The 24,914-nt window shown below is 38.0% G+C and overlaps 1 protein-coding gene across 10 annotated transcripts in view; it reads right to left on the bottom strand.

The window, feature by feature from the left end:
- SIPA1L1 (signal induced proliferation associated 1 like 1) overlaps window positions 1-24,914 on the bottom strand; it is a 203,853-nt gene that overhangs the window by 26,766 nt on the left and 152,173 nt on the right. For all 10 annotated transcript variants that reach the window (XM_040066070.2, XM_040066064.2, XM_040066069.2 and 7 more), the window contains 6 exons: window positions 22,493-22,596; window positions 21,211-21,368; window positions 15,610-16,186; window positions 14,258-14,532; window positions 10,419-10,694; window positions 2,320-2,469 (listed from right to left, as the gene is read on the bottom strand). In XM_040066070.2, the coding sequence (XP_039922004.1) occupies window positions 2,320-2,469; window positions 10,419-10,694; window positions 14,258-14,532; window positions 15,610-16,186; window positions 21,211-21,368; window positions 22,493-22,596 (1,540 nt within the window). The remainder of the gene's footprint in view (window positions 1-2,319; window positions 2,470-10,418; window positions 10,695-14,257; window positions 14,533-15,609; window positions 16,187-21,210; window positions 21,369-22,492; window positions 22,597-24,914) is intronic.

A 24,914-nucleotide genomic window follows, 5' to 3' on the forward strand; every position in this document is an offset into this window, starting at 1 on the left:
GATTCACCCATTCTCCTGGTCAGTTAAATTTCACAAACATTCCAATTCTGTCACACTGTGTAACAATAAATAAATGTATACACAAATGGTGATGCTGAGATTTCCTGCACTGGAAAAATCTCAAGAGTGGCATACCTAGAGCGCATTGGAACTTCACCTCTGGAAGATTACCTTCAGGACATGGCTCCCCCTTGGCCCTTACTCCAGCCCATCATTCTCTCCAACATCTTAGCAACTGAAGGTTACAATCTCTCTCCCCTATTTTACCACCACATCCAGGGTAATGCTGACCAGCCCTCCCTGGGACACCAAACATCACTGCAGAGCTGCCCTGAACCTGCTCTTTCAGACCAATCTCAACAGAAAATGCACATGGAATTGCAGTGGTTTTTAGTAAAGGGACAGATATTAAATTGCTTCTTGAGGCAAGGAAAATATTCCTTCACAATCACGTTTTTCATGCTTTCCATTTAGCCTGGTAGATGTTTGGGAAGTCCTGAGTAAGTATGATTCGTGTACAAGGACAGTATGAGAGGCAAACTGCTTTTCTTATAGGAATAGAAGAGATTAGTAAAATAACTGGAGTTTAGCAATTGGGTTTTTTTAAAGAGCGTGCAATAAAGAACATGCAAAGTTCAAGTATTAATTGTTTCTTTCATGATTCCATTTCAACTGTGTTTTCTTGCACTGAATTAAAACTTCAACCCCCAAAGTGACAGTATAGTCAAGGTTTCTAGGACACATCTCTTTGCTGAAATTGCAAAATGCTTGAAGAATGCTGTAGAGAACATATGTGTATAATTAACTTAAAAGATGGAAAAGGGTTGGGATGGGTCCTGGTGTGCTCTGAGGACAATTCAAAAGAAGCCTTCAAGTGTGTCTGAAAATCCTTTCTTACTCAAGCAGTTATGGTTGTGATGGTCTAAGGACATATGGCAGCAATACCTTTTTTGCAGTGCAAATGACGCAGTTGGAAAAGAGCAAACGATATTGGGAGCACAAGCTGCTCATCAGAACTCAAGGTAACACAGAAACGCTGCTGGTGTGACGTGAATGAGCCAGAAAGTCTACAGAGGATAAAGAGGTTAAATGCCTTTTTCCAGCTGCAGAGACCTGGATACAACTATTATTTAGTGTTTCCTTAGAGCAAAGTTTAACAGGTCTAAGAGCAAATCTCGTAATGTCAGTAGGACTTAAAGTACACACTTAAACAATGACCAGAACAGGCCTGATAGTGTCATGAATCAATGCCTTCATGCAGGTGAGCAGCAGAGAAGAGACTGACTCTTCATAAAACCTTAAACTGAGCTGTAGGAAGGACAGGGAGGACAAATCTTCAGTGCTGTGGAGCAAGAAGCAGTACTTTTCCAAACACATGCTCAGAACAGTGTTCTCTGGACCGACACAGAGCACCTAGAGGCAAAAGACAGTGCCTTGTGCTAAGCAGTTCCTGACAATGGCATTTAATCCTACTAATAATATATTTCTTAAAACAGAGAGAAAGATATTTTTACTTCATAAAAGACCCAAACCAAAATGAATTACACACAATGACCTGCAAAGTACTCAAGAATACTTCAGAAGAAAGCTGTGCAGTGCGAACTATCAGCAGTTTTGCCCCTTTATCCTCTCTATTGGAAGTAATTTGGAATGTAGTGGACAGCTCTTCTGCTGCCAATTATTTTTTTCTCTACTTGGAGACCCTTGATTTATTGCTCCTTTTGGGGCCCTCTGAAAAGGATACAGATTTAATTTCTTCCTTTGCAAGTTTCCCCTTACACTGACACTTCAGAGAGTTTGAAGATTTCTGGAAAGTTGGAAGCCTTAAGACAGAATGACTGTGAATATATGAAAGAGAAGCTAGCTGTGGATTAATTAGCACTTTTGTGCCTACGCATCTAACTCTTAGCTTTACTCAATACTACTTTGCTTCAACTATCAACTGGCTGCAAAGTCCCAAACCTATTACTACTTTTATTTTGGAATCTAAACCTGTGAAAGGAAGCAATTTGCCACAATTTGCACCTTTAATGAAGGTATATAAATATATAAAAGACCCTCTGTGTAGTAACCTGAGCACCTGGTAGACTAGGATCAGAGAGAGTGGTTAGGCGGCAAGGTAAAAGTGGAAGCGAGGGATTTTTAAAACAGGCTTTTTCAAGAAGCATGACAGTGATATTTGAAAACAGCCATGGTTTAATACATGTAAACAACAGCTGACAGGAGCCTGTGTAAGCACTCCTTGAGTACACGTTACAACAAATGGAACAGAGAACAAAACTCTGCCAAAACAGAATATGTAAGAAGTCTGGTGCCTACCCTTCTGGCATAGATTTTTGTCTGTACGTGCCTCCAGTAGAGCCAGTGTCACTCGAGGAGGATAAATTGCTTGGAGAGTTACGGCACTGCTGCGATCTTGCTAAGGCGATGGAGGAAACGGTGACGTAGACATCGGAGCCAGGGGACAGCCTGTTCAGAGCAAGGGAAGCCTCACATCAGCAGGATCACACTGCAAGGCATGCTCAACAGCACCCCGCACACTGCCACAGCTGCAGGCCGTGGCATCACGGAGATGGCAGAAATCCTCTGCTGAAGGATCAGACATTCCCCCCATACTGATCTACTGGAAACCATGAAAAATCAGCTGTAAAAACCTGGATGCATGGGAGGAAAGAAAGAAAGGCAGATGTGGGAAGAAAATACTGGCACATGCTAGGAAAACATTCTGGTTTCTGAAGTCTGTTGTTACAGATTGATTGTAGGGAATAATGAAACATGACATTCCTCATCAAAATACCAAATAGAAGAAAATATTTCTAATTCTCAGCAAACTCTTGCCTGGAATTTAAACTAACTCTTGTGAGATGCCTATGCAAACTCTTCCAAGAGTATCAAGCTTACCTCTATGCCACCCAACTTGTCCACATCTAAACACAAGGACTAAAAAAATGCAATGCAATCTATACACACCACTTTAAAATTCTCCCTAAAAACTTAACATTCTAATATAAAACTACCTCAACAGACAGAGAACTCTGTTTGAAAACACAGACCTGAGTCATATGCAACCTTCATCAGTCAGAACAGCCGTACAGCAAATAAATAGTCTAGAACTGCAACACAAGCAGCTGGGCAGAATGGCTGCAAGCAGCAGGCTTATTCTGCCCAAGTCATATCCTGCTCTGTAGTCAAAGGCTTTTTTAGATAACTGCTAGCTTTGTGCATTTTGTTTCCCAAACCCCAGCAGAATTCACTGCTGTTAGCTCGTTCTTTGTTCCACTCAGTTGTGACTGAAGCCATTCAAAACTTTTGCAGCTATTTAAGTGAGGTTTGAGTTATGCCATTCACAAACATCAAACTCCTACTGTGAACAAAAGTCTTTATTCATTTTATCTAGGAAAAACACTATAATTTGCACAAGCTAAATAATTTAATATTTGAAGGATAGATAATGACTTCAGTGAATTGCCTCAGCACGCAACTCGGGTCTGGGGATTTAAAAGACGTCAGCCTAGCCATTTAATCTGTAACTCTAAAGGAGAGGTAGATTTTAAATTAGTTCTCACCACAACACTGTAAGAACTTGAGAAGTTAAAAAAATCTTTTGAAAAACAAAAAACCCCCCATTAAAATGATTAGTGTTCCTTATGTATGTGTATATATTGAAACAGCTTGTGTGTATATATATTTACATTTATAATGTAAATGTGCATTGGCCTCCTAACCACTTTGCAAAGAAAGCAGTAAACTAAAAAAGTCTTAAAATGGAAAGAGCAATAGGACTGGATCAAACATCCTGATTACCTAGAATTTCATGAAGTGCATGTAATTATTAGTAACACTTTTTCTGAAACAAAAAAGGAATTACCTAAAGCCTGACCATGGTAAGTACTACACCAAATCCAGTAATGCCTTTCTAGTCTACCAAACATATTTTATCTTATCCCACATTTATCAAGCAACAATTCTGAAATATTTGATTGAAAAAAACATAGCTGAAGACTTGAAAACTTGGGGACCCATAAGTCAAGCAGTTTATTTCTCCAGAAGTATGCCTATAAAAAGAAAACAAAATAGTTTGGCACACAAAAATGCATCCACTCACCCATAAAGGCACACACATTTAAACTGAGTTACGCTTGCAGAGCAATACACAGTTTAAAAGTACGACCTTTTTCCCAATACTAAATTAGAATTCATGGCAAAGAAACCAATTACTTCTCAAATAATTTCTTTAAAATTATTTCCTGTTGAAAAATGCTGACATTTTCATTTCAGATTCAGCTATGCCTTTTCTTTACTTCCTATGCCTTACCAAAAAGTGACAGCACTGTTCAGAAGGAACATCAAGATTTCAGAACTATGTCAGAGTTCTAACTAATTTACAAAGATGAAAGACCTTGAGGGCAAACAAAATTGTATTATAAATGTGGTCTGAACAATAGAAATGAACAACCAGTCAGGTAGGGCATTCTTTTACTTAAAGCAGAAGTATATTTTTGTTAGTACTGTTCACAATTGCACTAGAACACACTAATACTATAAGACACTTCATTTTGTGTAAAACATATAAGAGAAAAGAGCAAATTAGTTCAATTTGACTTTTTGAGCTGCTTTGAAATATTTTGATGAAAGGCACTTCCCAAGACAAAAGGTATATTGTGTTATGCTAACAGTATGCCCCTATAGCTAAGATAATCTGAGCCTGTCTTTTATTTATAATTAAAAACCAGACTAAAGAAAGTTCTTATCTATTTCAAAAGAGAGTTTTAAGAAGAAATGCCAAAATGGTTAAGTGCATGAGTCCCACAATTGAATTTAAAAATAGGCCAAGCGTCCATTACATTAAACAGATACAATTACACTGCAGTCAATTGAACGGGGATTATCCCATGCATGATTTAGTTCTAATAGATCTAGTTCATCCTGAAAGAACTGGTTCAGTCTCTCCAAGTATGGGAAGAACATCATCTTTTGTGAAGGCAGTGAGTGGAATGGGCATACATTTATTTTGTTTAATATGACAACACAGACATTGAAAGTATCCATCTTGCTCTTAATAAATTAATTTCCATGTCATTAGCTGCTATTTTCCCCACGTATTCAGCACAGGTATTTAGTACACACATCGTAAGAAAAATGTCAGTCTAGGTCACCGTGCCTATGGCCTAAGGCAGTCTAATTACAAGATCATACACAGGTGCCTTTTCCTGTAAAACTGTACAGGCACAGGTCCTATATTGTGCTACAACTTCTCCAGCAAGAGCTGCAGAGCTCAGAAGCAAAGGAGGGTCAGGCTGGCAGAAGAGGAAAAATGGCCTTACAGTCAGTGCTGACTTGGCAAACTGAATTCTTACTTTGTGCTTGCTGGAGCACTCCAGTGTGAACACTAATGTATTTGTTAATGACACATTTTCATTTGTAGTTGCTAATTTTAATTTTTCAAAGGTCTTATTTGATTCCAAGGCCCACTCTATCTCTGAGCTGAGGCTAAAATTTGAATATATAAAATATTAACAATGCTGGGCACACTTCCAAATATGAGATGGCCAAAATAAGCAGAACAAATTATTAGAAAGTAATTTATCTCTCTACCTTTGTTCTTAATCTGAGGAGGGCCAAAGACATCTCTTCTCACACAAGAATTTTGAAAAGTAGGTTTAACTAATACCCATGAAGCGTTCAGAAACTGTAGTAATGGGCACCACTGTAAAGCTTAGAAGGGAATTAGTAATGGCATCTTTACAACAGGATTTGAATGTCATCCAGTATATAAGGGACAGAGTAATGAAGAGGGAAAAAATTAAATAGCTCTTCTTTAATGAGCTGTGTGAATTGAATGAGGCAGATGTCCTCTATTAAAAGAAATTCTTGTAATTTAATCAAAAGAAGAATCTGAATACACAGTAACACAAGAGTTCTGAAAACAACAGCACAGCAAATCTTAATTCTGGCATGCTTACCTTCCATGTGTTTGAGTTTTGCAATCCTAACAGCACTGCAAGCCACAGCAAGTCCCTGCAAACACTCTTTCAAATGCTCTCACGTTTAAAGGAAACCAATCATTCAAAAAGAAAAAAAAGAAAAGAAAAAAAAAAAGGCAATTTTGAGGAAGGGAATAGTGAATGAAATAGAAAATGCAATTATGCTGCCATGTTGTACCTTCTCAGGTGTTTTTTGGGTTTGTTTTTTTTTTAAATTTGATCATCACCTTTCAGAAAACTCATAACAAGAAAAGATACAGAGGCGGGCAGTGGGACATCAGAAGTATAGAAGAGTTTGTGTATGAAGACACACTGAACAAGCTCTGTGGCTCCAGGGATTATAGAGAAACTTATCCTCTCTGCTTCACTTCATCCAAACAGGAATTACACTGGACCAAGCAAACAGTGATTACTCACTATACCTCATAACAAAAGAACAAGTAGAAGGTCTACAACTGCCAAGAGAGCAATTAGCAGGAACCTGAATGAAGAGATACCAGTCACAGCAGTAACAGGTGCACCCACAGGCAATCTTAAACAGCAGACAGCCAGGGGACTTGACAGACCTGCTACAGAGTCTTCCTTTACACTTGTAAGCACTTCTTATGCTTTTCCCTCGTCCCCATCGATGGCCCTTGTCAAACAAGAAAGATCAAATCTTGACAGGGCACAGCATGGCTCTTCTCAGATGTCTTTACATCACAAGAGTTTGGCCACACAGCCACACATGCCAACAAAGCATTGATTTTTCCACTGCTACATCCAGCTCTAGGTCCCAGAGCTGGTAGGAAGTATGTGGTATATAATCTCATGTTAGTACATGTTTTAATTTGAAGAATGTTATGAGAACGTTTAAATAACAAATCTCCAAACCCCATGAGGTAGGCAGTGAGTGTATTATGATGCTGACTTGACAGGTGGCAGGATGAGCACAGACACCTACCTGGCTTGTTTATATTCGGAAAAATGTCACTGATCCAAGATAAACTGCAGCAGACCCAGATTTTTAGGTAATATGGGAACAGTTTAAAATAGAATCCACCTGCAGGAATTAACTTATAAACTACAACTGGCATAATTACTATCACTGACTACATGGGCATCATCCAAATAAGCATGGAGTCTTAGGGAAAAGACTGTGCTTCAAAGTCCTCAATATGACATAAAACCAATCAATGCTATAGTTCTAATACTTTCATACTGGGGAATTTTACTGCCAGCGTGTGACCAAAGTCATGCCGTAATTCAGTCTTCCATTTGGTTTGAAATATTGACTGTGCTCAGAAATTTTCTAGTTAAGAGCCTTGAGCTGTCAACCAAGAGTAGTCACCTGCAGACTGAAGTGCTCAAGTCCAGACTTGGGTCTTGAACATTCTTTGATCACTGATTTCCACACTTTTTCAAATGTCTGTCAAACCAAGTTTTAACTAAAACTGGTTCCAGTTTATGACAAATTAATTAAGAACAGATTATTATCTACCATTATCTCCTCTTCTTTCCTTGTGCATTGTTTCTTCATAGAATGTGGAAACCAAGTGTACAAAACCCCTGAAAACTGTGAATGGGGGTGAATTTAAAAAATCAAGCTCTATAATTACATGTTCTCCAATAACATTAGCTCTGGTTTACTTCACACATATGTATGTGGTTTATTGTTTTTTTCTTAACATATCCTTCTGATATTCATTCTGGGTTATAGGCTATATAGTATCCCATGGATTAATTAATACTGTGAAATAAGCCATAATTTGGGGTTTACTGAATTTATATTATTAGATTTTTCAGTCTTAATGTTGTAGTAACCTTAGAGATTTATTTTAGTAACTATAAAGTTCTGGGTTATTTTTCTTGCCTACAAATATCCACCCATATCAATAAGGACTACATTCAAGGATCCAGGCACTGTGAAGATCAGGGAAAATAAACTAGTAAGTTGCATATATGAAGACATTCCAAATAAGGCAAATTTAAGTACTCTGCTGATTAGACACAGGACTGGGAATTTATCTGTCTTTTCAGAATGAGGGAATGTCAAGGAACGTAGTCTGCCACCTACAATGGCAATCTCTATGGGGAGACGACATGAAGAGTATGAAGTGAAATCCTCCTGTTCTCAAGACTGGTAATGCAGATTTTATTTATTTCTAACATATTTAAATGGACTAAAGGGAGCAAGGCACAGTAGAGCACCATCACTGGTGCCTGCACCAGAAACATGCACAGATTTCAGCACCTCCTCCTCAGTGTGAAAACTAGTGGTGAAAAACTAAATGTGAGAGTGGTTAAGAGGGCCATGAAAAACCCACCTTTGTTGATTTTAAGACTTTACACAACAAGAATTATCTGAGTTTCCTGAAAAGCAAAGCTTTCTTTTATCATGTAGAGAAATGAGTCTTGCAGTGAGCTTATTGTTAAGGGTTTTCTCCCCTCCTGTATTTCTTTAAAATGACAAAAATGTATTTCTTCACTTTAACTATGACATTAACCTTATGCAAGTGATGATATATTTAAACTTAGTCTTGGGTGAATCAACATGTTTAGCAGACGAGAAAGATGAGAGAAGACACTTTTCAAGCATCCAGAAAAATTCCCAGTGAAATTTAAAAGCTACTTTGATAATATACTTTCAAGGATGAAAGATCCAATAGAACCCTTTTTGAATAATAATAAAAAGAATACTTAAAAGAATGCCTAGAGGAAAAAAAACCCAAAACAACAGCTACATGCCCTGAAAATGAAGGAAATGAAAAGGCAAAGTTTCACATTTTGAAAACAAATACTGACTGAGAAAATGTAATTTTCACTTTGCAAACATTTTTCAGGCCATAAGCCCTCTCTAGAAGCCTCCAGAGACTGGATAAATCTTGAATGCCTTAGGTGTGTGATGTTGCCCACATACAATTTTATGCACCAGGAACACAGTTGTTGATAGCCCTTCTCTCAGGGCAGCCAAAAGCTCTCTCTGACATGAGTCAATTCAAGACTGCACCCAAGCTCTCTGGTCAATACCATGACAAGACGGAAGCATCTGGAAAAAAAAAAGCAGCACAATGGAATCTGATAGTCTCTCACTGCCTTAAGCTTTTCCCAGGTATTACTATGCCTTCTGGAACTACGTAAGGAGATTGTTCAGCACTGGAAAGAGCAAAAAACGCCACCAGCTCAGCTGCTGTTCCTTCCAGTTCAGCATCTGTCTGTCTTCAGCTCTAACAGGCAGATACAGCCTGTAGCCATGCACTTTTTATGTTGGTCCAAACAAATCATTCGAGAATCAAGTCCAGCATTTCAGTGGCTTCTGCAACCTTTTTTAACAGGCAATCCAGTCAGGTTGTCTGTGAAATTATTAGCGCCTTCTGTGTTGCAGGTTTTTTTCCAACTCCCACAGATAGGAGCTTTTTAGGTATATATTTAAGAAAAAGAAAGTAAGAATATTAAGTCCTTAGCAACCACTGCAATTCCCTAACAAGGTATCCAACACAAAAGTTTCAATTTCACCTTGGTAGTTTCTTGGTCTTGGCTGTACCACCTCTGAACACGTTTTTCCATCCCCAGTTCTTCATGACGTGAAAAAGATTTTAAGTTGTTTCATTAGAACTCTCACATTTTCTACAGTGTGCATCTTATTACAAGTGCTTTACAGTTTTCATCCACAAAGATGATCAGAACCTATCTCATTTTCCCCCCCCTAAGGAATTGTCCAAAATAAGAAATACAAGCTATTACCTTGTTTCCCTCCACAGATTTCATCGCAAATGCAGAGACAGATTTGTATAGATAATCAAAACAATAACACTTCATCTGAATGCTATCAAATACGTCTTTTTCCATGAAAGAATGAAAATACTGTGACATGATGGACCTGATACCTTACCCTCATCATCGCTTTCTTGTTCAAAGAACTCAAAAAACAACAACAAACCCCAAACCACCCTGAAGAAATCCAACCTTAGAACAGTTTCTCCTCTAGCCTAAAATGTCTGAACACTCCACAATCAGATAAATTTGCTTTCTGTACTAGTCAGAATTCTCTTGCTAAAAACCCTGTCAGATGCTATTTCTGCCTTGGATGCTTTAAGCAATTCCACCAAGCCTATGAACAAGGTAAATTTTTGAACTTACTTTTTCAAAATGCAAAAGTTCATGAACACTTAGTTCTGAAACTTTGACGGTAACTCATTTAAAACTTAAATAACAATACAGCAGTTTCAGAATACCATCCAACACAGGGAAACAGCCCAGCATGCTTAATTTTGTGGTTAATCGTGCCAGGAAAGGTATTTCGTTTTGACTATCGTTGGACTCAAAATCATGCTGTCTTTTGACTAATTAAAAACAAGATTAAAAGCAGCCGTCAGATACTTAGATACAACTGTGAATTTTTCCAGGCAAGATTCAGAGGAGCAATGAAAAGCCCTTTGTGAAGACGACACGTACCTCCGGCTCTCCAATGGGCGCCCATCACTAGAGATGCTTCGGGGAATGTTGGCTCGTTCTGGGGGTGGCATTTTTCCTTCTCCTTTTCCAGAGGTAATCCTAGACGGAACTGGACTTTGGATTTGAGATGGCACCTGAGCCACATGAGGTCCCTGTCCTTTGCTCGCATTTCGCTGCCATTTATTATTATTTCTGAAGGGAAATTTGAATTCATATGGCATTCCTTCATTCACTTTGTACTCCATCACTGGCATACGGTAGTTTTCTGAAGAACTCCTGGAAATGAAAAAATTTAATATGCAGCTATTAAAAAAAAAAACAACACTTCCTGTTCACAAGAAAAGAAATTTGAAGAAAAAAGCTGAATCAATTCTATGAAAGTATGATATTTTCCTTTTAAGAAATATTTATTTAATAAATTCTAGAAGGCACGCGCAAGAAAAAAGATTAGTGATGGTGAGAGTCTGCCTTTGTCCTGGCGAGTGATTGACAACAGACTACCACGGAATCTGCCCTGTTGGCCTTGCCCCTGATTCTCACCCATTAAGAACCCTGTTGTCATCATCACTAAACCCTGAGACAACCCAACGCTGCCTAACCCAATGCCTGTCTCTATCTATCCCTCCTGAGGAGTTTATAGCCATCCATTCCAGCATTCCAGTCAGTCATGTTGATACTCTTCATCTGATTACTGGGCTACAAAAGCTAAAAAGATATGTTAGAAGTGTATTTCCCCTTCTTGAAAAAGCCATGGGCTTTAGAACTTACCTGCATCCAGACAAATAAGACCTGAAATGTTTGTTCTTTTTGAGGCACACCTTTCTGATGCACAGATATTTAAAGACGAGAGTCACATGAAATATGGCACTATACATAACTTTCAAACACCTCCTGCTCTGGAGTACCTCAGCCGGTAAATCTGCACATTATGAAAAGACTTGCTAGAAACTGTAGATGCCTAACCCCTAAGATGCCCACGGCTTCCTGAGGAACAGCAAAGCATAAAAGTCTGACTGGAACAGAAAATCAGCTAATACAGCCTACATAAGAAGCAGGGCAAACTTCTGCATACATTTCAAATGAGGCACTTGGAAAAAAGATGTGATCTTCCACTTCAGTAAGGATAATTTTGGTATTTCTCTTGACAAAGGTATATATCTGAGTGAATATTAACTGAGTATTTTTATCCATGATTATCTTATCTACATACATCACTCTCTAATGCAAAGAAAAATAAAAAATCAGTGCAAAATTTTGAACCCATAGCTCTTCCTCTAAGCAAGTACACCATTAGGTGTGAGAAATATTAGTCTCTTTTCCCTGCAAAAACAAAAACAAGACAGAACTTGTTATCTGGCCACGCTGACATAAGCAAGTTGCACGGTCTAATAGGAACAGACAAAGTGAAGCAATCATTGCTGGGGTCTTGCTGCCCACAATACACTCATTTTGTGGTTTTACGTTGGTCTACCCTCTAATCTTGATGTCTAAATTAAATTATCAGTTGAAAGGCAGGAGGTGTGCTTCTGAAGCACAGGTAGGGTCAGCTTCCCCTGAAAGTCTCTCAGGCCACTCTTGACGGGATCCACTGCCCCGCAGACAGGGATGATCAGCAGATAAGGCCACACACAGCTGAACTACCATATTGATAACCTTCATTTTTTTCTTTTCATCTTTTATGTTTCTGCTATTCTTTCCCTAGCGCTTATGTACTTAGTTTGGGTTTCTCTTCCCCCTCCCCCCCAACATACTTACAGTTTAACAAGCAGGAATGCACAATTTCCTCTAAATGCTCTGTCCTTAGCTTCAAGGTCAGTAATCAGTCCACTAAATGAGTTCAGTGGCACTGTTTTAATAACCATGGTTTAATAGAGACTTAACCATAACAAGGCCTGCCCCTGCACAGGGCATGAGAATGTGAATTGGGGTATTTGGATACGTTTTTTGCATCTCCTACTGACCTTGTACATGCGAATGTTGCCGAGTCAGCTTATCTACCTGTAAACCTGATCTTCCTCCTACTTAATGCCATCCAATTTATTAGGATAAGGACTGCTTCTCATATGAATGTAGTATTCCAAGCAGAAGGCATCTTCATTTTAGCTATGGCCTGCAGAAATTACTGCAGAAATACTCAGTGACCTCCAGAGGACACAAAAGGTTTCCAATTGCAGAAAACCGACTGCCAAAAGAGAAACTGCTTTGTGCAAATACTTAACTGAAGTCTCTAGCAATACATGTAGGATAGCTACAAAATCAAGATACAGTTCTCAAACTTTTATGATTTTGGACAGAGCAAATGGGGGGATCAAAGGTTGCTTTGTGGAATTTTATAACTTGCAATAACCCACCATGAACATTTGCTCACTAGACAGCAACAACAAAACTCAATACAGTATTTCAAAAAGTGCAGACATTTCTCTTACTGCTATGGGTTTGGATACACTAAAAGTAAGCCTGTTTTTGGCTGTACTTAATTTAGTTCAGAAATAATAGGATCTGTGCTTTCCACTGATTTTTCTGCTCTAATCCTTTCATGACGATTGCAGCTGAACTTTCCATTTGCTCGGGCTGCTAAATACTGCACAAAAAGCTTTCCAAATATCTCATGAGTGACCTTATGCCACTGCTCATTTTAATCCCTGACATGTATTCAATTTTCCACTGACAACTAAAGGACAAATAAAACTCCTTTTCTCTCTGCTCCTCTTTTGCTAGCATTTTCAAAAGGAGTTTATGTTGCTTACAGTGAAAACAAACACAGATTTTTCTTTTATACAAATACCAGGAATTTTCTCAGACACAATTTCACATCAATATAATAAATATGTTTTAAAATTCAGCTCTAGTCTCAAGTATACAAAGATTTAGCAATTACTTCTACAAAGGTATAGACGGATTAAAAAAGAGCAGTACAAAAATGCCCTCTCAGTCTCTCAACTACAAGGAACCCTTTGAACTTTGGTAGCTACTTGCTTTTGGCAAACCTATCTTAAGCCTTCAGCTAGCCTGCAGGCAAATTCATTCTATTAAACATCATTCCATTTTAATCATATAGCAGCATTTCTAGGATACAGATACAGGATGTCAGGAGTATGCAATTAGATTAGTGATGTGGCTGAAGGCTACAGACAACACTGAGAATTCATAAAAATTATAAAAGCTTTACTGGGAATTCAGGAAAAATAGAGGGACTTAATGTCCAGTTTAAGAAAAAAAACCACACATTACTGCTTATTTCTGATGAAACAACAGTTTTAAACTATAAAAGCAGCAATATAATTGACATGAGCTTCAGGCTTAATACAGATGGGAAGTGAGAGAGATGCAACAAGATCTAGGGAGTAAAGAATTACCATTCACAGCGATTTCCCTGGCCAGATCCATACCTTTGATAAACCCTCACAAATCCTTATTGTGAAAATAGAAGCATGTAAGTCTATTCCTAGCTTTCAAGAATTATATCCACAGGCATTACAATCTACCAGCAAATGGGAAAGCAGGCAAGAACATGTACAATCAATTTCGATGCATGCTAAACACACAACTATGACTAAAAAGTTATTTGATTTCCATGTTAAATTCCATGGTAACATGAACTTCTTCAGACATACTATTACATTTTGATATTCAGTGAATATATGAGGGGGCATGGAGACTGATATATGAGGGGGCATGGAGACTGAAAATGGGCAGTTTTTCCTGCTCTCCTCTTCCAGCCTTAAAATAATGGATGCTGTATTACAACCATACCAGTTTCCTGGAGGCTAACACTCTGTGGTGGTTCTTCCCACAAAACAAGATACGATTTCAGAGCAAACACAGCTCCTGCAAAATACCTGCGTGGTGTGCAGTCCTCATAGGGAGGGACAATGACGACCTTCACTGTGACTGATGTCCTGAGCAGATCGATCATTTGCTCGTGGCTCAGGGTGGCCACAGCCACCTTGCAGATCTCCACCAGGCGGCTGCCCTGGCGCAGCCCCGCCTGCCACGCGTAGCCGTAGGGCTCCACGTCTGCCACAATGCCCTCGTAGTTCACGTGGAAACCCAGCTGGCCCAGGCCATTCCTGCGCAGAGTCATCTCCACTGTTTCACAGCCCTTGGTCACGAGCTGGGAATCAAAATGTAGACAGAATTTAATGCGTTGAGATACCTCCGGGGCTAACAGAGGTTTAGGGGCTCAAGTCTCGAATAACCAACTCCCAAGGATCATAGTGGGACACGATCAAGGTACACAGGACATACTGCAGTCCGAGGTACATAATCAGCTGCAATTGCTCAAACTAATATTTTCAGTAGAATCTGGTTACTCAAGTTCTGCTTTGGAATTTTTACTGCAACCACAGGAATTTTAGAAGATACGTGGCAGCACACAACAGAAAAACACGTGGAGTTACACAAGTATCTCCGTCTTTTACACTTTAGTAACCAAAAAACACTCTCCATTTCTGTCTCTCTCAGGAAATGGCAAAATGACTTTTCAATCAGAATGTGGTAGCATGCAGCTACTAAGCGCAGTGAACTGGGGACTGTGCCAACTCTCTCATGTACCGTGAGCATGAATATCACCAAGAGCAATTTAATCGGGCTTAGATTTCCATTTTTTCTGGTTGTTATACAACTACAGTTGGGAAATTACAGGAAAGAGAGTGAAATGTAGCACATTCTTTCATAACTTAATTGGATATAAAATTAGCATGGACAGATGTTTTATAGGGAGATACCATGATTCACTGCATTTTTAGTTTATCGCATGCATTCAGAGAATATCTGAAGGTTGCAGTGGGGATTGGGACTGCACCCTGCTGGCAACATAATAAGTTAGTCTGAAAGAGAATACAGATTCATTTGAAACAAGATACAGCAAGCCTATAAAACAGGGAAAGGGAAGGAAAACAAGGAGAAGAAATAATGTGACACTTCAGTACTTGTGTGGGAGCAACTTATGCATCTGAAGGATAAAGTCTTTGTAATATATTAATACATTTTCACACACACACACAGCTGAGACGAGTTGATATCTTATAAAAGTGAAAGCAATATTCAGTTTTGAGAAACAGAAACAGGGAAGTCCTTATAAATTTCACAATAAACAATTTAAATAGTTTTGGGAATCCCACCTTTACTTGGCTGAGGAGAGAGAGGAGAAAGCAAAGAAAGGGAACCAAACAAGAGAACACATTCTAACCTCCAGCCTTTTGACGATCTCTTTGATGTCATCAATGTTGCTGATGAAGCTCTCCAAAGAAACACATTCACCTCTCTCATAGAATATTTTGATATTTGTGTCCGTTGAAGTCCACCCTATCACATCCCGACAGGAGCAATTGAATACCACGCTTTTTGTGTCCTGCTCAATGAGGACTACAAACTCATTGGAGATGCCTAGGAGACAGTCTATTTCCACACCCTTGCTGTAGTCTTTTGCATGGACACTCCAGACAATAGCACCAGAACTATAGATCTCTGCTCCTGGATAAGGTTTGGACTTTTCCTTCTTCTTTGAAGCAAGTGAGATGAAGGGGAACTTGCCAGAAGGGTCAATGGGTGTGTTGGTGACATTCTTCTCTGCCAAGTCTTTCAAGTACTCTTGCCGGGTCCTGGTGGCCATCGCACGGAACTTTTCTGATTTATGAGCAGCGTTCTCTGCATTAATGACTTTGGCTAGTAAGAAGTCCCTGAACACATTTGATTTAGGAAACGTGACACCTTTTGGAATAGGTGGGCCAAAGGATGGTACATCTCTGGATCTTGTCACAGCAACACTAAATTAAATAAAAGAACAAGGAAGAAAAAGAGTGTTTCACTCTAGGCAAATTCAGCAGTTTTTGCTTATAGACAATACATTCCCTCAATTTTTCTTTTCTCAGAAATATGCCTAATATTAATGTTGCCAGTGTGGAGGTTATGCCCCCTTTATTGTATAAACAGAAGACCACTTTTTTGCATATAGGCATTTTTGAGTCATTCCCGGTACCGCAGCTTAAAAAGAGCTTCAAGTACAAAACTGTAGGGTTTGGGGGGTTTTTTGTAAGTAATCATCCATGTACAGCAGTTCTGAACTTTCTTTGGTTCTGGTATAAAAATAAAATTTTTAATTCACACTATTAGAAAGGCTAACTTAGAATGTAGCAACTTAATGTTGCAAGACTCATCTAAAAACACAGCCAAGTGTATGATCAACACTAGAAATATAGATTAAATTAATATATTAAGAAGATAAAGGCAATGAAGTCATCTCAAAGGCCAGTTCCACTGAGAAAATCATCTGGTGACTGAATGCATATATACATCACGCTACTGGTTTAATTTTCTGGACTGAAAAACCTCACTAGCTGATATTGCATGTCAGCGATAGAAGACTACTCCAAAATTACCAGAAATAAGAAGCTTCTGAGAAGTTCAGAGAGATATCTATATAGCAGAAACAGATATACTCTTTTTCAACTCTTCCTTTTAGTTTCTGTACCAAGTGATGGACTGACAGTAAGATTGCTTTAGGCAACAGGGACCAGCTTAGGTTCTCAATTGTCAACTCTCTTTTGATATAAATCAGATGAGAATTGTTTGGAACCATTGAAGAATTGTCATTCCAATCCAGTATCATTCACTTGGCAAACTATCCTAAGAGACTGCAACTCTACTTCGATAGTTTTGTGACAAGAAATGCTCCAACAGTTCAAACAGGATTTGTCAAGTATCTGTAATTAGATCTGAAAAAGCATTAACTACCTTTGGCCAAGATACCATGGTAATGGAAATAAAGAAGAATAGGATAAAACTTGATCACATCAGAAAAGTATGTGGTATTTCACTTAGACTGCTGGCTGGTATTGTTTTCATATTTTGATTTTATCTGAATTCTTAAACGTAATCAGAGAAATCCCCCCTTAAAGATCAGTAACTAAGATTTCAGAGTTAGTCTTTTGAGGGGACATAAATAAAGTCACCCGATCTATAACCATATCTTCTGGGTTTGAGTGGTACAATGGTTTTTTTGTTTGTTTTGCTTTTGCTGTTTTGAATTGCTTGGGGTGGTTTTATTTTGGGTTTTTGTTTGTTTTGTTGTTGTTTGTTTGCTTTATCATTATTATATTTTCTGGCAACTGATATTGAAAGATGTCATTACTGTCGCATTTCCTCCACATGCCAGCATATCTCAAACTATGCAACGGGGGGTGCTCATGAAGCAACTATCTGACTCATCTTCAGTGGTCCTGAAGGGTCTGTTATTAAGAAATGGAAGCCTAAGCGTTAAACACAATTACTGGATGCAATGCAAACCTATCAGAAACTACCAGTAAGATTTTGTTTGGTTCAGTTTTCAGTGTCAGGAATCACAGGGATAAGAATTCAATCTTTAACACATGCTAGAGAAGTTTTAAAAATTGAGCAATGCTCAGAGATGCCAGATTTTTGAAATATTGTTTATCTTAGTTGGGAGAGATAATCACTGGCCAAGATAGCGCTTGATTTTGTTCCTTTTATGTAGTTTTTAAATATAAATCCCAGTACGTTTTTATGCTATATGGTTTCCTGTTTTGTCTAGAATTATGAATCCATGAAACTGTTCCAAATAATTCAGTGAAAAAGAGGTCAAACTTACTTTGAAAAGTTTCCTAAAAAAACTTTTCATAATAGAATTCTGCAAATTTAAATCGAGTGTTTGCATTGAGAGGACAGGAAAAAAAGTACTTCAATTTTAAAGACAGTATAGAGAACACAGAACGTTCTGGTGGTCTTATATATCAAAATAAGCACTGACATTCTCCCAACTATTTTTCATACCTGTTTCCCCTCCCCTTAAAATTTAGGCCTGTACCATCACTAAAGCCAAAATTACAATTAAGCAACCAATGAGGTTCCAGACCTTGTAGTTGTAAACACTTGAAAAATGAGGTGATTCAGGAGTCCGAAGGTCAAAAAGAGAACCCTCAGATACTTAATTTATAACAGTTTTGCAAGTATCAATCTTTGCCATGCCTTTTAAAAGGAAGGAAATTTATGCAGTATTATTACTAAAAGTAGCAAATCTATGTTGTAATATGCAATTCAAGTGGAAGATGCATCTGCAGCCCTTGTGGATGTATTTCCTACATTCCCTTTGCTTCAAAATCATTTTCTGTACAAGGTACCAGCTAAAAACATATGTCTAAGAGTTAAGAACAAGCCATGTTCATATAAATTACTCAACAGTTGAATTTTTCAATAAGCTGACTGAAAAAGAGTATCAACACGAACATTCTTAGTCCAGGAGAGTTAATACATGTACAAAGTTCAGCATCAATTTCAGAAATGCTCTATGAACTTTACTAAAAACTTTTGAGGAGAGAAAAGCCTTTAAGCCATCTATATTGACTCAAAAAATAACGAATACACGGACACATTTAGAGCAGCCTTAGATTTTCCTCTAAATAATCACTTGCCTTAATAAAATACTTAGGTGAATATTTGTATATTTGTAATATTTCAGCAAAAGCAAGTTAATTTAAGGCTACCTAATTTCAAGATACATGTTCTAAATCCACTGCTCTGACATTTTAAATGAAAATGCCTTACAGAAGTTTTCGGAGATCAGGCAATAGTTAAAAATTAAAATACTTTAAGAGTTCAGTAAATAACAAAGGGAAGAACTTTCACTGATAGTAAAAAGAAGCAAAAGCATTATTTCTATGTGCTTGCAATTTATTTAAAAATTATACTAATAGGAATACCATTTTGCAATTCTTTATCACATGTTACAATCAATTACCATTTTCTATTTTAATCATATTGATTTTAAGGTGACATTAAGACTTTACTTTTTGCTGCATAATTCTCTGTCATTTCTTTGTTGGACTGAAATGAAATAAGAAATGAAGATACTTCAGAGAGCTTAGCTTCCTCCTGAAAGACTTTTGTGAATGAGTGTCACACTTTTTAACTGTCTTTAATTTAAAAAAATGGAGCGTAAGCTCCAATGACCAAATTATCGAAGCAAAATGTGGTGTTTTTTTGTTCTATTTCTTTCAATACAAAAATATCCTTCCAGCATACTCTTAATGAAGAGAATAAAAAGGAAGTGAGAAGACAATCCTAAAATAATTTCCAGGGGTTTGATATGCATGTGCACACGTGGGTGTGTTTGAACTCACACCTGACAGCAGCAATTTCCTCACTGGGCGTGTTTCATCTATGTATTTGTCTGTCTATTTACTCTGTGAAAGAGTTCTAAATTCACATGACTCTAAACCTCCTTGGCTCTCTGTCATGAGTTCACACAGTTTGGTTTTTTAGTTATGGAGGAATTGCTTTAGAAAGGACAGGGACCTATCAGAGGGCTACTTTGGGATACCGGCATCTGTTCTGAGCACCGAGGATGTCAAATGTGACTTTGGGAAGTACCCATATAAAAACCCTGAATTCCTGCAGCTCAGCCTCTTTCCCTGTGGCCAGAGAGAGAAAGGTGACATCGTACAGCAGCCAGGGAGCGGCCCTGGCCGGGCGGTGCCTCCGGGCCCGGCTGCTGCAGGCCAGGCTCTGCCGGCCGCGCCCCGGCACCAGCTACGGCCCGGCTGGGCCGGGGCCTGCCTGAGTTAAACTGAGGGGTGGGCAAAAACGGCATCTCTGACCCTGCCCCGTTTGTGATTCCAGACCGCCCAGGTGCTCTCATCTCTGATCTCGCTGTGTGAGCTCTTCCCCCCTCACCGGCACGGCCTTGAAAATCCAACGCCATGAGCTGCAGCAAGAGAGACAAAGACTCGGGGCAGATTTGACCTTTCCCTGGCAACATGAAGCTTCCAAGGCCTAACCCTTCCCTGAGAGGGGAAAGAAAGGGACAGAGTGAACATAGAGAAGGAACAGCATGAAGTCAGTGGAGCGAGAGTGAAAGGACTATTGGGACAAGGGTTGAGGAGCCTGACAATCCATTTTAGGTTGGATTTCTTATTGAGCCACAGAATAAACTCTATATTGAGATTATCCCTTTAAATCATGGGAAAGATATGCATTTTGGGAGATGATTGTTTAGGTTTGTGTGTGGATCTAAGCAAAGGTGTTTGTGATGGACTAAGTGATATTAATCTGATAAGATGCTTGAACAGAGATAGAGATGAGAAGCCCTCTGTGCCAGTGAAAAAGTGAGAAGATATCTCTGTGCCTTGAGATGAAGAATCCTTTGCCTTTGGAGTTATTCATCTTTAAAACATGACACCCCAATATGCAAAAGTCTAAGACCCATGACCCATAAGCAGCTTGGGAACCTGCTAATGGGAGGGTCACAAAGGCAGGTTTCTCCAGGCAGCTGTTTTTGCGACAGTTAAAACCCACAAGAGAACTGTTCTAAGTTGTCAGTGGGATCCATGACTGTAAGAGAGACTCTTCTAAAGACTGATGAAAGACTATTTTCAAATGGTGAAACTGACTGAAAAACACAGTTTTTGTCTCTTTATGGTGTTTTGTAGCAAAGTTAACCGTTTGTAGGGGGAGGAAAAAGTTTTTTTGGAGTTACATTCTGTTTTGTTTTAGTTTCTTTCCCCAACTTTCTTTTCCTTTCTTTTAGTATGTGTTAATAAAACTATTTGTTTATTTTCAAGCTTGAGCCTGCTTTGTTTTTCTCCTAATCTTTCTCCCACAAAAAAGAGAATAAACCCTAAGACCCCTACACTAAATCTGGTAACCAGAATTTGGCGAATGTGAAACCACTACGCCCTCATCTTTCATTACCTTTCCCTACTGAGAATTTAGGAGAAGAATGACAGCTGGCTTTGCACTCAAATTCCGTGTTTTCAGTGAATGTAGCAATAGGTACCTGTAACAAACGCTGTCAGTGCAGGGACCGTGCACTCTCACAATGACGAAGACGTGCTGGAAGTGAGATCGAATGTTCTTTGGGCTGAATGGTTGTGCTCCAGGCTCCTGGAAAACTATTGTCACAATATCATTTCCAATATGTCGTTTTCTCAGAAGCTTTAATGAGGGGGGGGAAAACAATGGTTAGAACAGACTTCTCACAAATTTCCAATTATTTATTTCTCATTATTATAAATTATTATTGCTCATTTTCTTTCCACAAGTGATACCTCAAGCTGAAAATTGAAACAATTGAGGGTTATATAACAAGTACCAGAATTAGTTGCTTGCCTAATAAATTTCAGGCACGGTCCTTTTCATAACAATTTCATTTCTATATGTAGCATAGAGGGTGAACTTACAAGTGAAATTTTAAGCTAAACAAAGGGGAAAAACAAATTTTGTGAGTGTCAAGAGTAATCAGTGATACATGGAAGCAGGAGAACATCCCTCATTTCACCCATTTTTACAAGCCAGTGGTAGGTCCTATTTGAAGTTGAAAATAAGTTGTCATTGTCCTTAAGACATGCTATAAATAATTTCCTGGCAGGCTTCTTTCAGTAAATACAAGACTACAGTACAAGAGAAGGTGAGCTACAAAGCTGTAAAACATTTAGTGTACAAAAGCAAACTAAAAAGAATCATGTTATCTTCTATTGTAAGACAAAAATCCCTATTTTATTTGCAGAAGTACAAAGCACCATTTCTAGAAAAAAATGCCTATACGTCATACAAAACAATGTGGCTTAGTTTTTAACAAGACCACGTACTTCAGTGTAACAAAGCAGTTCAGCCCAAATAGTATAATACAGGTTTTAAAAAAAGGGAAAATAAAGGGTCTTGACAAAAGGATTTTGACTCATGCTCTTGTGTAGCATGCTTGGACCACCTACTCGTTATCTCTGTGAATATCACAATATGCTAAATGCAAACCTTAAAGGGCAGTTGACATAGCTGTAGAAGGTTTAAGATTATTTTAAATCATCAGGTACACTGTGGTCCTTCTGACATGCGCTATTGACATTATTGCATACTATTTACAACAAAGTAATGCAAGATTAAATAGAAAACAGTCCAGTGGAGAAAAATCTATGATGTGCCTATAATCATCTGCTTTGCTCATCTCCCCGACACAGAGACAGCAACCTTTACTTTTGATTTCTTAAGTATTTTTTTTGCTAGTAACAAATTAAAGTTGTCATAAATACTCAATAGTTCATCTGCTTCTGAGCCCATCTTACCTGTTGCTTGTTGTTTGGAGTATATGGTAACATAGTAGAAACGTGGAACATTATTTCATAGTCCTTGTATGTTGTGTACAGAGAGTGAGTACCTGTTGAATCAGCTGCAGTTAAAGAAGACAAAATAAAAGTATTATTTTAAAAAAAAGTTTCATTATTATTTAAAAAAAAATCAGCAAAGCAAAAATGTTTATTAATCCTCAATCCTAGCTGAAATCTCAGCAAGTAAGAACTTATTCAGAGTTGATTTACCTGCCAAAGCAAGTGCCATATAAAGACAGCCTGTGCACTTTTGCATACTTTGCCCAGACAAAAACTTGTTAGGAATAGGGAATTTATACCAGAAGACGCTGAAGAAATTCCCTACCTAAGTGTGAAAGCGACAACAAAGTCTGAGAATTTTCAGGCACCACCCAGTACCTCAAAATGAAACTGAACTGTAAGGAATGTGAAAAAGACTTCAGAAAGGAATGCAGACAGATACTGAAAACTAATACCATGATCTCTCGCATAATTAAACAGCAAAGGATCTATAATCCACAATAAGAACAGGATGAGTTCTCTTAAGCATAAACATCAGGACATATTAACTGTAATGAATTAACTGTATTGAGATCAGGTAGCACCTCCAATAGAGCAGCTGCTTTATGGACATGAGCAGTCAAAACCCCAAACAAGATGCTAGCATGCTTATAACTGATGATGGAAAAAGCCCACAAAAATGACATTATGATGCTGGTCTATTAATCTAAAGTAATCTCAGCTGTTTTAAGTTCTGGCCACCCTATTTTAAAAAGAGGATCCAGAAACAGGCCAAAGAAACAATTAAATGTGGACGGAAAGACTTCCATGTAGAGAGAAAATGATAAAAACTAGGATTATGAAGTTTAGAAAGAAAACAAGAAGAGGGGGATATTACTCCATTAACAAAGTGCTGTTTGAAAACAACACTTGATTACAGACAAATTGTGAACTTGTTTTCACTTTCACTCTAAAAAGCGACCTTGAAAAAATGTTCCATTAATTTAAGCAGTAACACATTTAAAGATAAAGTAGTGAGTATATTCTATTAAATACAACTTATACAACACAGTGAAAAAAATTAAAAAATAACTAGCTTTATATATGGAAAAAAGCATTCTGGCCATTTGAAGTTATATAAACATGCTACTAAATTATATAATCCCGGCTATTTATAACAACATATTTTTAAAAGCTGTTAAAAACTGTATCTTGGCATTTTCATTAACAGAGAGATCGTGTTACTAAGAAGATAACAGAATTGAGATTTGTGATGCATTTGCAGTAACATAAATATACAGTTCATTTACCCAGACTTTGAGTATAAAATTTGAGAAGTTTGTTCCCTGTCAGATTCATAATAAAAAAATAGAGGTATCTGTATTTTGTGTTTCATTTAGAGTAATCTGTAAAATGAAATGGGAAGTTTCCTATACTATAAGCACATAGAGATTTTGTGCTTCCAAATCACCTATCTGTAATGAAAAGGGAAATAGAAAGAAAAGATTCCTACAATCTAATTACTATTAATAATTTAATAGTAATATTAAACTTGCTAATTATTTTCTTTTTAATGCTAATTAGAACAGCAAGACATCTGAAAGGGGACCACAGCAGCCTCTGTACTCTGTCCTATCACTGCAGTGCACACCCAAGGAGGCAGATACACTCAGAAGTCACATAAACATCAATGTAACTTTGTAACAGCTTTATATGTTGAAATGTAAATACATTGATTTGTACATCATCTTTTTGAAACAGCATACAAAAATACTATAAATAATTGGGAAGGGGAGGAGCAGGTGCGAAAAGATAGGGAAGTTAGACAGGGAAAGGCAGGCCTCAAAAGAGGGGAAGGGGCTCAAAAGGTATTGGGGGAATAGAATTGAGCAATTCTGACAAAAAATATTCTAGAACACCTACATATTTAAACAAAACTTCCAACTTTCCTGGCAGGATTTTATTTTAGGGAGAAAAATGTTTTCTGAGAACACCACTGATTCTGCAAACTAAATAATCAGGCTACAATCCAAATGACGCATTTAATAATTCCAATTATTTCCAAGCACTTTACAGTTTAAATCTCTCCTATTCAAATCCAGCTACCAACAAAAGTCCATAGGCACTGCAGACTGTGCATTTCTCTCGCCATTCAGCTTTTTTGAAGTCCAGAATACTTTTCCTGAAGTACACCTCCATAATTGCAGGTGTTTGCTTTAAATTAAATCACAGCTATTGCAATAAAATCCAGGACTGCACACTCGAATAACATCCATCATTTCAAGGTCAAAACTGCAAGCCAGCACTGCAATCTACTTCAATTTCCCTCTATTTAACAGAGGCCTGAGGGATCCTCAAATTCATTAGCACCTTTTTCTACTGAAGACATCCCCTCTGGCCA

Source organism: Hirundo rustica, chromosome 6 (genome assembly GCF_015227805.2).
Source record: "Hirundo rustica isolate bHirRus1 chromosome 6, bHirRus1.pri.v3, whole genome shotgun sequence".
In the NCBI taxonomy this organism is placed as follows: domain Eukaryota; kingdom Metazoa; phylum Chordata; class Aves; order Passeriformes; family Hirundinidae; genus Hirundo; species Hirundo rustica.